This window comes from Suricata suricatta, chromosome 3, assembly GCF_006229205.1.
Source record: "Suricata suricatta isolate VVHF042 chromosome 3, meerkat_22Aug2017_6uvM2_HiC, whole genome shotgun sequence".
Classification (NCBI taxonomy): Eukaryota; Metazoa; Chordata; class Mammalia; order Carnivora; family Herpestidae; genus Suricata; species Suricata suricatta.
This window is the reverse complement of record NC_043702.1, coordinates 84,511,130-84,523,288: the sequence shown is the minus strand read 5'-3', so window position 1 is coordinate 84,523,288 and position 12,159 is coordinate 84,511,130. Positions and strand designations below refer to the sequence as shown.

Here is a 12,159-nt window from a genome sequence, read left to right as displayed (position 1 = left end):
AGACTTTTTCAAAACAAAACTTTAGTTTGTAGACTACATGGGTCATAGTTCATACTTTCTTGAGGGGAGAAAGATTAAAATTTTGACACACATGTGATTGGCATTTTTAGAGAGTTTTGTGGGCATATACATTTAAATGATTATAACAGCATGAATTTTAATTATTTGGAAATATGTTTCCCTTTATTATCTGACTCAGGAATTTTTTAAAAGAGACTAGTTTAAGGTCTCTCAATCTCTTTTATTTTCAGAAAATTGGACAATTTAAAATACACTTCCTTTTAAGTCTTAATCCCTATCAAGCAATACTTTGATATGATATGACACTGAAATATGACACATTGGTTGATCCTAAGTGAATTTGATTTAGCCTTCACGTTTTGCTATTAAGAGTTACAAAGATATTTCCTTTTTATGATGTGATGAAATCTAACAAGAACTGACATGTACATTATCTTAACTCTATATCAAAATCAATATAAACCAAGAAAATAAACAATGTGGAATTAGAAGGACAAGTGGATGTGTGTAGATTGAACACAAGCGTATAAGTTAAACTATCCTTCTGTTTAAAAAACGTTTGAGTTTATAATCATAAACTTACAAACCAAAGAGCAACACAGGCAGAGGGGAAGCCAAGTATTTCTACCTAATTCATACAGTTTAAGAAGTCACCCATTATCCAGTACATATTTGGAGAATCTGAAAGTGATTTCTCGTTTTCTGGGATGAAGCTAGCTCCTGCACTACAAAACACACCTGTGCAATTCACATCCCTATTTTATTCTTCAAGGACAATTGACATAAGCCTGTGCAAAAAGCTACATCTCATTAACCTCTTTCTTGAGTTTATATTCCTATATTGTCTGTTTCAGCATTTCACTGAAGAAAGTTTGTCATAATGCAGCATCACCTTCTTTTTCAACTTTAAACAGGATTTCTCTCCAGCCCCCCTCCCTTTCCTTTTCCAAATTAGACCCACCCTTTTTAGTGTTGATAGATAGCTCTGCGAATTTTAACTCCTTTCTATCAGTTTGGAAAGTTGTGTTAAATATACATGATAGTGGCAAAGCGTTGGTCCACAACTATTTTTACTTATGTGATCTGATAACAGTGCTTTTGATGCTGACATGGTGATACATGACACAATTTCAGTTCTAGGAAAAAGTAACCTTTTCCATATGCCCTGTTTATATCTTAGATGTCCCTCTCCCTCATGGACTAAATTTGTGCCAAATTGTAATCCTTTTAGTTATTTAGTTTTCTAACTAACTCAGGAGAAAATCGAGGGTCTGTAGTTTAACTTTTTATGATACATACAATTCTCTTCAGGTATTCATTATAATCATTGCAGTAACAACTCTCTCCCTCAAAAACACATCCAAAATCCCTGAGGACTCAGCTCTAGATGAGGCCAAATTTGCAGAGACTGGGGACTTAATCAGAAAAAGCCCAATAGCAGGAGTCTGCAGTGCCATTACATTTTGCTAGCTCACAGGGCTGAAAAGCTTCATTCTGTTCATGTGCTCTGGTCCAACTTCAAAGACTCTTCCTAAGGAAGGTTGAGAGCTGATTGTTCCAGATCAAAGACATCGTCACTTCAAGTTAGAGCTATGTGCTTCCATTTTATCAGTATAGTTTTCAACCATTCCACACCAACTTCAAGGCAAGTTAAGACAAGTTTAGAAGCTATATAGTTAGGTAGGAATGACATGTTTAAAAGACTATCACTCAGTGAATGTCAGATTTTCTAAAGGAACTAGTATCACTCTCACTACTGGTAAAGGAAATGTGTTCAACATTATAACAACCATAAGCTGGTTGCCAACAGCAAGTTGGATAGAAACACTACAATCCATTCCCCTGTTTTTTTTCTTTTCTATAATGAAGCAATCATTTTTAGTCAGTTCATAATTCATTTCATATAAAAACATCACTAAACATTGACAACAAGCCAAAATATTACATATATATATAGTATACATATATATATTTATGTACACATATATATATGAATGATACTCCTGATTTTACTTTAGGGAGTTAACCATTCCAATGCTTGCAACCCAAATATTCAATTATTTTTTTTTTCCTTTTTTCACCCATGCAACTGTTGTCAAAGACCATCAAACTTGCACAAGGATTCCTGGGTTTCCAGATCAAAAGTTTACACAATCTAGATTTATTAACATTTCCACTTCCTCTCTCCTCTTCTCCCCATGTACATTCGCATTTCAACTTCTATCACTCATCAGCTATTTGGGGAAGAAAGAAATGAAAAAAACAAAAACAAAACAAAACAACAAAGGCAAAACGCAGGTAGTGCGTAAGCGTTTCCTGGTATCAGCTGTGTCACAGACCTTCAGATCAAAAAAGTCAAGTTCAAGCAGGTGCCTGCTTCCAGAAGCGCCCTGAAAGCCTAAGCCTCTCCACTGACGACGTGAATCTTTCCTGAATCGGCCTCTGGAAGGGGCTATAGAAACAGAAGGGGCTTGAGTCGCCGCTTTCTCCCCTCCAAACGCCATGGGTGCAGCAGGTAGGGAAGTTAACCAGGAGCTAAGTTGAGGGAACACACACAACGCGGAGAATCCAGAGCCTGCAAAAGCTCCGAGCTATGAGAGTCAGCGCGCAGGGAAGTCTTGGAAAAGAGAATTTTGATCCCAACATCTGCAGCGCTTGGGTTGCGCGGGCAGAAGCGCGCTGTCCAAGTCCAAAGGTTCCGGGGGGGGGGGGGGGGCGCGACAAAATCAGGACCGGTAAATGGCCAAAGGATAAAAATGAGGGTGGGAGGAAGCCGCGGGCTCTGGCACCTGGTTCCGAAATCCCCCACTGCACCTCTCACCCCCACGAGGCCAGCGATACAGTGGCCAACCAGTCCCGGGGAGCGGGGCCACAAGGACTTAAGTTTCACACTCACTTATCTATAAGCATCGCCCAGCAGGGAAGCTCTAGGAAGAAAGGAAATCAGGTAAGCTATTTCCTTACCTCGGTCGGCTCCCACGGTCAGCACCTTGTCAGTAGGCAATAATCCCGAGAGAGTGAGTAAGGCGAGGAGAAACTCGGACATTGTGGTCGCCCGGTAAGGAAGCCTGCGCTGGAGACTGCTCCGCGGCGCCCTCGGCCCGGCGGCGGCGGCGGCGGCTCCGAGCCCCAAATCGAGCAGCGTCATTTACAAATGTCACTGGAAATTCTTCAGCTCAGTGAGCCCAGCCAGTCCGCCTTCTCCTGCCTGGAGCAGGATGTGGAAGGTGTACGGATGCGCGCGTGTGGGAGGGAGAGACTGTGTGTGAGCGCGAGCGAGCCGCTCGTGTGTCTTGACTTTTCAATGCAGGGTACGTCTGATCTTACATCACGCGAAGAGGGGCAGTGAGAGATGCCAGCGGATGGGAATTCACTGATTAATCACCGAATCCACCACACACCCCTCCGTCGTCCACATAAATCACATCTATTACTTAGTAAGAGGCATTTAACACAACAGGAAAATACCACTGCGAACTGAGAGCACCACAAATCACAATTATTTCGGTCTCCTTGAAGGGAAAGTAACTCCAAAGCTGGTTCTGTAGGGATTTGGGTCTTTAGAGAAGGGGGAGACTTCGGCATTGGGCTGAGCCTCTCAGGCCCGCCTAGGAAGCTCTGCGTTTAACCGCCAGCTGGGAATTATCAGCTACAGCGCTGGGATGCTTCTCTCGGCAAAGCGGATTTGATCTCTTCACTTCCAGGAAGCTTCCTTAACAGGGAAGGAAGGACAAGCCAAGTATCTGAGCTTCTCTTAGGGAAATGGTTTCCTCTGCTCCACACACAAATGCGATGTTTTCTGAATTGCTCTTTTCACTTTTATGCTGAGTAGCATCTGGGGACAAATACGCAAAATTTAGTGACTCAGCAGAGAACAAACACCAAAACAACCCACAAAGTCATTACCCCTTGCAAAAGAAGGGAAAGTGAATGTAAAGAGGTTCCTAAGCAGGGAATCATCTAGCAAAGGATTGACAGTTTGTTTTGCAGCATATTTCTCTCTTTAAAAAGGTTGAATACTGAAAACAAACTGAGAGCTGAAGAGGGAAGGGGGAAGTGTAAGGGGCGTGATGGTCATGGAGAGGGGCCCTTGTGGGGAAGGTGGTTACATGGAAACCAATTTGACAATAAACTATTAAAAAATAAAATAAAAAGAACAGAGACAGATAATAAAATTTTTAAAAAGGTTCCTCAAACCATTTTAAGCATGTTTTAAGTATTTGTTTTGTGTTTATTTCTTTTTCCACATAGTACAGTTAAAGTTTAAAAACTTTATCAAACCACCCAAGGCATGAACATGAATCAGTGAATTAAAAAAAAAGTTGTTTTAATAACCACTTGAGGTTTTTTATATAATCATCCAAAAACCTAAAATTTTAGTTAGACATTCAGAGATGGCTAAGGAGTTAAAACTCAGAAACCTTAATAGTTGAAGTCTTATTTTTCCTTGTAACATCCATAATTCTTGACTAAGAACTAAGGTTGAAAGACATTTAAGATTTGATATTTTAAAACTTGAAATGGATGTAAGGAAAAGTATAAGAAAAGAAGAAAACTAAGGAACAGGATGATTGAAAAGCAAATGAAAGATACCTTAAGCACTTTGTGCAGTTCACTGGTTGAACAGTACAGATGAACACTAGCACTATGCTGTTCATGAGAGCAAAATGTGCAGAAACGTATTTGGCTGCTCCTTAGAAGTCACTAAAATTAGACTGGATCAAAGAACACAGAGGTGACTCTAAGGGAAATTACCAAGACTCTGTGAAATGTGCCTTTTTATACTTACTCTGTGATTAAAAAATGTGTCCTTTCTGTCATTTTTTGTCATAACTGTAAATTTTAAAGTTGACTTTCCTTTGTATATCAAACCATTTAGTGTCTAAAAAGATGACTCCTTCCATCTTTAGAAGTATATGTTTTCTTCTCTTCTAAAGTTGTTACGTGTGTAATTTTACCTAGTATTTTTACTGTTTCACAATAAGATGTACTATACAGGAAATATAAAAAAGTATTTTTCCTATTTTATACTAAATATTCACAAACTTTGGACTGAGTGGCAGAATTCAAAGAATATGGGACTAGGGTTGGGGAGGAAGGGCAAATTTAGAATGATACTCAAAGTACCAAATATTTCTTTCTCAAGTGTCCACACACCTCTGCGTTCTATGAAATATTTATTCTTCACTGGGACAAAGTAGGTAAGGTGTCTTTCTGACATGATCCCATTCAGTCAATAAGGAGGCCAGCTATTAGGAAATCTATATCCACTTAAAGTCTTGGCAATAAAATGAGGAGTGCTAACAAACAATGCTAAGGATATCCAGATTCTGCTTCTTTTCTACTATAATCACCGATTACCTCCCATCTCAAAACTGCAAGGTAGAAGAAAACAGCCAGGAACAAAACAACCAAAGGCTTACCATGTACTCAAGTTCTGTGACTGAATATCAGTGACTCATTTGCTTCTGCAATGTATGTACCAGCCCTGGACTCCACTGTCAACTCTTAAAAGGGAAAAGTTATGAAAGATAATCAGAGAAATGAATACACAGCAGATTTTGTATTCTAATGTATATTCTAAATATGTTGCATTCTAAATATGTAGTGCCTCCTAATAATAAAACTACTAAGTAAATTAGGCAGAGTAAAAACCATATGATCTCTTTTAAGTCATCTGCTTTGCTTTTTAACTGCCCTGAATAGAAGAAAATCAAGGATGCATTGTCCACACATTGCAATCAGAATAATACAGCAAAACATTTTTTTAAGTGATCACAAATCAAATCACGGTATGTGAATGGTACAGGACTCAAAATTGTGGTGGTAGGTTAATTACTAAGTGAAAGGTTAGTGTATCAATAAAAGGTGATGACTTGTATATAATATCAATTGTGCATTATTCTCAATTCTATCTCTAAAAGGAAATTGGGGACCTAATTTTTTAGGAATGTGAATAGATATTACTAACAAAGACCTAAATGGAATAAAAACTTCACAGCAACTGGGTAGAAGAATGGATGCGTAGGCATGCTTCAGTGGTCAAGTGAACATAGCATATGCATTTAGATGCATGTCAAGCAGATTTTTAAAAACAAAATTATAATAAGGACATGGTTTCATACCAGAAAGCCATAATAATACACAATAAACATATTCAATAATTAAATTTAATAGACACAAATGATCATTTATTAATAGACATATGGTCTAAAGCTGAAATACGGCCAATGTCAAAATAAAATTGATAAAATTTTCTCACATCAAATCACTTTGTGGCTCTTCATTAAAAATGACCAATTTATCAAAAGAGACAGTTTTTTTTTATCAGAATCTAATAAGGCTTATAAAGGTATAGACCAAACAGGAGTTTTAAATTTAATAATTCATGTCCAGGTTTTGAATGGCCATCAAATTATAATGGACTGTATTTAGGAAGCATAAGTATAATTCTCTATGAAATACTTTATTCCCTAACATTGATGCTTTAGTGAGAAAGAAAGTTAATAAATTATTATTAGTGAAGAAAAAAGAGCAAGAGTTACTCTTCAAATTCTGTTTGTTTCTATGACCCACTATAATTTCTTCATTCTAATCAGAGTTATTAACACTGACAAGTTAAATAAATTAATTCATCAAACTATAGAATGTTATGAAATCTTTCATTGAGATAAATTAAACAAAGTAGAACCAATCATTCTTACTTTCTGGTCGGAAACAACACACGAATATTAATTATCAGTCAGTGGTAATCTTATACTTCTCAGTTAGAGCCAGGCTTTGGATACATGTGACCAAACTTCAGATTTCATTACTGCTAACTTGATTATTTTCTTTTGCTATTGGGTTTGTTGTTGTTGTTGTTGTTTTACCATAGATAGTAATAAGTCATACTCTACACGCCTGAAAGTCATGTTAGGGGGAGGGTGTGTGTCTAAACAAACCAGGCCCAACAGTCCATCTCATGAAGTGATGTGTGTAAAGTAGGGTTGGCCTGAGAGCCAGGTTGCTAGGATTTTCTGCAGCTATCATTCCAAGGGCTGCTAGACTGCTTATGTTCCCTTGCCACACAGAAAAGTTGCCAGGCAGCTGCAGACACAGGATGAGAAGGAAAAGGAAGACAGGGGGGTAGGGTATTACTGAGCTGAGAATTGTTAAAGACACATTATTAATGTTTAAAATTGAGAGAGTTACTCTGGACAAAACCACTAAGAAAAAAGAACTTTAGATTCATTTTATTTCTCAAACTGCAGCATTTCAATGCACATTTTTAACAGCTTTCCCTCAAAAGTTTAATAGCTATACATGTTTGATAGCATGCTGTTTCAACAGGGACATGGGGATTCCGTCAAGATAAATAAGATTTTAGTGCAACTTTAAGTCTCACTATTTGAGAAGTATTAAGAAGTATGTACACCTGGGGAGAAAATGAAGCATTATGCAATTATCCAATTAAACCTAGAAAATAAAAATATATCCAGGCAAATTAAGTTTGTCTCTGTGCATGAGCCTCACTTTATCTTTACTGTCATTATCTATAAATACATTAAATATATATATATATATATATATTGCAGTGAAAGACAAAGTCAATTACAAGTTTCAAAGGATAAATAATAAAAGCTCTTAATGATTTGATTGTTTTATATTTTCTCTGACTCTTGTTTGATAAACTTTTGACAATAGGAACCAAATGGACTTTTTACTCAGACGTTATTAAGTGGCAATTGACTATCATAATAATAATAGCAATAATAATAATAATATGGACTGAAGAGACAAATCCTGTGTTGTTTTTTGTATATGCCTTTCGAAGATGCAATCAGTAATAATACAATCCGCTTGTGTCTGAGCAGGGGAATACAGAAATACCAAAAGCTCATCAAACCCTTATCACTCTGTGTGGAAACAGCTCCGAGTTTCAGGTCAGTTGCTGCTTATAAGACTTGTTGCTTTCAATGCGTTTTGACCAGACATACCTTTGGTCAGGTTGACCTTCACGTATCCATCTCCAGCTGCTAAAATAGAATTAATGTTTCATGATGAGAGTTGGTTGTCATTGGTCTATGATCAGGATACACTTTGCCAAATAAGCCTTGAGGTCTTTACCTGCAAATTATTGATCCCTGTCTTTTCAGTTATCTTTCTGCTCCTTAATTTTAATTAGAAACTCCTAGATTGTTGCAGCTGGAGGGAACATTCAAATCATTTCTTCCAATTTACTATGTTTTATAGATGAAAAAGTTAAGGACAGGAGAGGTGAACTCTTATGTCACACATCATATTAATATCAGAAACAGCCTTTGAATAGTTTCCTGACTCTGTCCTTTTATGTACTGAGCTTTGTTGATATTCCTTTAGATTTTTCCTAGCTCAGAGGAGTTTGAATTAGCTTATTAACTTAATACTACACATTATGTAACAGTCACTCTATTCGGCACCGTGCAAATAACTCTATAGAAAATAGATATGGTCTTCACACTAAGCAGATCTTACAGTCAAAATCAAACATCATTTCTCTGCTAATGACTGACTTTCCAGGATCCTGTGGGAACTATGTTGCTGTGAACCACAGGTATGACACATTAAGGCCACTGCTGGGATCATTCACTAAAATCAGGGCTGTATTTCTGAGTAAAAATCTTTATGAATAAAGTTTTAAAGAGAAACCTGAGAGTTCTGCTAGAATTGGACTTGGAATAAGAAATCACAAAACATATATTCAAATATATTGAGTGTTGTTACCAGCATTTAGTCAATCAGCATATCATATCTCCATTGATCTAAAACTCAGTAGCAAATTCAGAAATGTCCAGAATTCAAAACATTTAAAAGTGTTATCAGTGATAATACAGATTAATCAAAGCCAGTGGATTCTGTCGTGTGTGGATTCAATAGGATCAGAGTACAAAAAGAGGACTGGAGAAGGTCTGGCTCAACTTTAATTTATTTGTTTATTTTTATTACAGCTATTAATTGGGTCCCTTTTAAGCATTTCATCCCTATATATTGAATAATTACTTACTTTGTATCCAAATGATATTTTTCTTGTTTATTTTCTACATAGTCTTTAGCACTTCACAATTTCTAACCCCCTAAAGATATAGTTGGTTTGCATGGGCTTTCCCTCACAATAAGTACCCAGAGGTAATTTGTTTTACTGCTGACTAACGACTTTTTACTTCTTCCCTTGACATTATTTACTCTTTCTTATATCTGCTCTCCCTTGGCCCTTCTGCCATGGAACACGTTTCTATCTGAAGGACACGAGATAATACAATGACAAGGATGGAGATTAGGTACAGGCAATTGACAGAGAACTGAGAAGATGAGATACCAGAATTATATTAAATGCACCATATGCATACTTTAATAAAATGAGTTGCTGTTAAAATATAACAAGTACTTTGGAGTGACAGTATCTTTGGCCAAGTTTATGGGGTTTTTGTTTGCGTAGTATTTACTTTAGGTTTTGTTTTGTCTTGTTAAGTATTATCAGAAGAGTATTTTTTTCTATTCCTTTATGGGTAATCTATTCCTTTTATATTCCTTATATAGTAAACGTAAAAATAAAAACAAACAATAAAGGGAAGCAAAAATAAAAATAAAAGAGGAAGAAAGAATAGAAAAATAAATCTTTCCTCCTAGTATACCTTGCTTAATTTCCACAGGGAATGGCTTCAGCATCTGTCAACAGCTACGTTTAGGCATGCTACCTGTCACAGAGTAAGTACCAAATAGGTGTGTGGTAAATAGAATACACTTAGTGTTGAGTTTTTATCTTTTTATTCGAGCTTTGCTTTAAAGAATACTTATATAACTAACTTTTACAAAACATCATTTTTTCTAAGTAGAAAATTTTATTTCTCTCATACAGGGAATATCTCTTGCCCTCTAAAAGTGTTTTTCTATTACAAAAATTATACATTTAATCACAATAAAAACTCAAATGCAAAAAGGAGCTCTCTAGTCCAGAACACAATGCCCTAATTTTATGTCAAGCCTCTCTTTGTGAGAAGAAAAATAGTGACATTTGTACCTAGATATATTTATCAAGATTTGTGAAAATGTGTGATATTACGCCTGAATACTGGCGAAGTTAAATTACAGTTGAAAGACCATTAAATGCTTTTATGATGTCCCAATGCTACATTCTGCATTTTAAATAGACTTTACCAAAGGGTATCATTCACATCACACTGAAAACTGTACTACATAACAACAACAACAACAACAACAACAACAACAACAAAAGTATTAAGGCATTATTCACAGGTACACAACAGGAAATATAGAAGAGAATGAATAGCAATGTTTAGACATAGTAGGACCAAGAATATTTTTGGTTATTCAGTCTTTCTTTGTGATTAAATGCATGCATTTATTTTTTTAAGCATCAATTTTATATTTTATGTGGATATCAATCCTAATTTATTCCAACTTAACCTCCTGCTTTTTCTTGCCAAAAGAAAGTGATGCAGATGACAAGAAATAGTTTTTGTGCTCTTTACTGGGCTCTACCTGAAAAGTATAATACAATTATTTGAAAACAAAATATTATAAATATAGATAGATAGATAGGTATCTCCAGAAACTGACCTATATTCAGAGACTACAGGAGATGAATCAAAGGATTGTTGTTATCAGTCTTTACCATATATTCAAACTAAGGAGTTTAATCAATTTGGACATTTCTAGGAAGGTACATCTAACTGCTGTAAAAATAGCTTGGAAAATATGTATAACAATATATATTAAAGGACAAATAATTACCATGCCTGAAATTTGGCTGGGAAGTTTCTAGAATCAAATATTGTCCAAGCTGTAGGATGCAAGTGAAAGTAAATTATAGCTTCAAGTATATTATAGGGGCAACTGCCAGTCTGTTATTTTAGGTCTGAAACAGGTTTGCTCTCCCCTCTCCTCCTCCAAATACTTCAGATTTATAGTAGTCACAGTTTTCAAACCAAAATTAGAACACATGACTTAATATAACTGTTGAGCAATAGGATAGAATGTTTGTACTCAAGATTGTTCCAGAAGATCCCTTCTTTAGCCATAATAATTTTATTAAATCCAAGAAGTCTTAGTTACAAATTGTTCGTCTTCTCTTACTGAAAGTTTCACACTTTCAAAGTACATGAAGAACTTGAGATTATTCTAAATCATTGAAAGGATGATTGATATGTAACCCAATTTTATGAAAATTTATATTTAGGTAGATTTAATCACAAGGGAAAGCAGGGTTAATAGGGTTAATATTATAATTATGAGCAAATAGGCTATTGGACTCAATCATATTTAATACAGGTATCTCAAATTATGAACTTAACAAATGGTAATAGATATGATTTCATTATTTGCAACTGTGATAGTGGTGAACAAGATAAATAAGGGAAGTGTACATGCCTGTTTTAAAAATCAAAAGCATACATTAAAGTTGCTTGTGTGAAAATAACAGAAAGAAAATGTACGTTCTCTGAGTGATGTGCACTGTGAAGCACTTCAATGGAAAATTCAACAGGGAGATTAGTATATAACATGCTTAATGGAATTCATGTCACTATACTGAGAACATCTAGAGGTTAATTTTTAACTTACCATGATATTGACCATATTAAAATGAAAAGGGACTTCTTTTCATCTACAGTTTCAAAATCTAAATGAAATATTTTCCCCACTTACTTTAAAGAAAATACATTCCCTTCAGTTAGGTGGCATCACAGGTTTTCATTCAGGTTTTGGTTAAAATAAAGTCTTAGCTACAAAATGCAGTTCAGTTGAAACAACACACTGGCTACAGAAGTAGATTTTAGTTTTTCTCTTATTTTCCCTTATACCCACCCCCAAGAAAACATCACCATCAGTTATTCTAACTTCTCTGTGCAAGTGGTAGACTAATTCTTCCTTAGGAATATTATTTTAAAAGTAATTCAAATAGTTTCTCTATTATTCTGCTTTAAAACCTATAGAGAATGAGGCACGTGACTCTGCTTTTACTGTTGTCTATAACTAAATGTCTCCATAAAGGAACAATTATCTTGGCATTGAAATCTAATTTGGAAAAGAACTTTGTTTAGAATTTTGAAAATGCAAACCAACTCAGCTATCTACACTATCATACCATGATGCTTTTAG

General features: G+C 35.7%; 1 protein-coding gene across 1 annotated transcript in view; it reads right to left on the bottom strand.

Moving 5' to 3' along the window:
- Nucleotides 1-3,169, bottom strand: part of LRP1B (LDL receptor related protein 1B) — a 1,807,041-nt gene extending 1,803,872 nt beyond the window's left edge. Inside the window, exon 1 of the mRNA XM_029933319.1 lies at nt 2,986-3,169. Within this exon, the coding sequence (XP_029789179.1) occupies nt 2,986-3,169 (184 nt within the window). The remainder of the gene's footprint in view (nt 1-2,985) is intronic.
- Between the last annotated feature and the right edge of the window lie 8,990 nt (nt 3,170-12,159).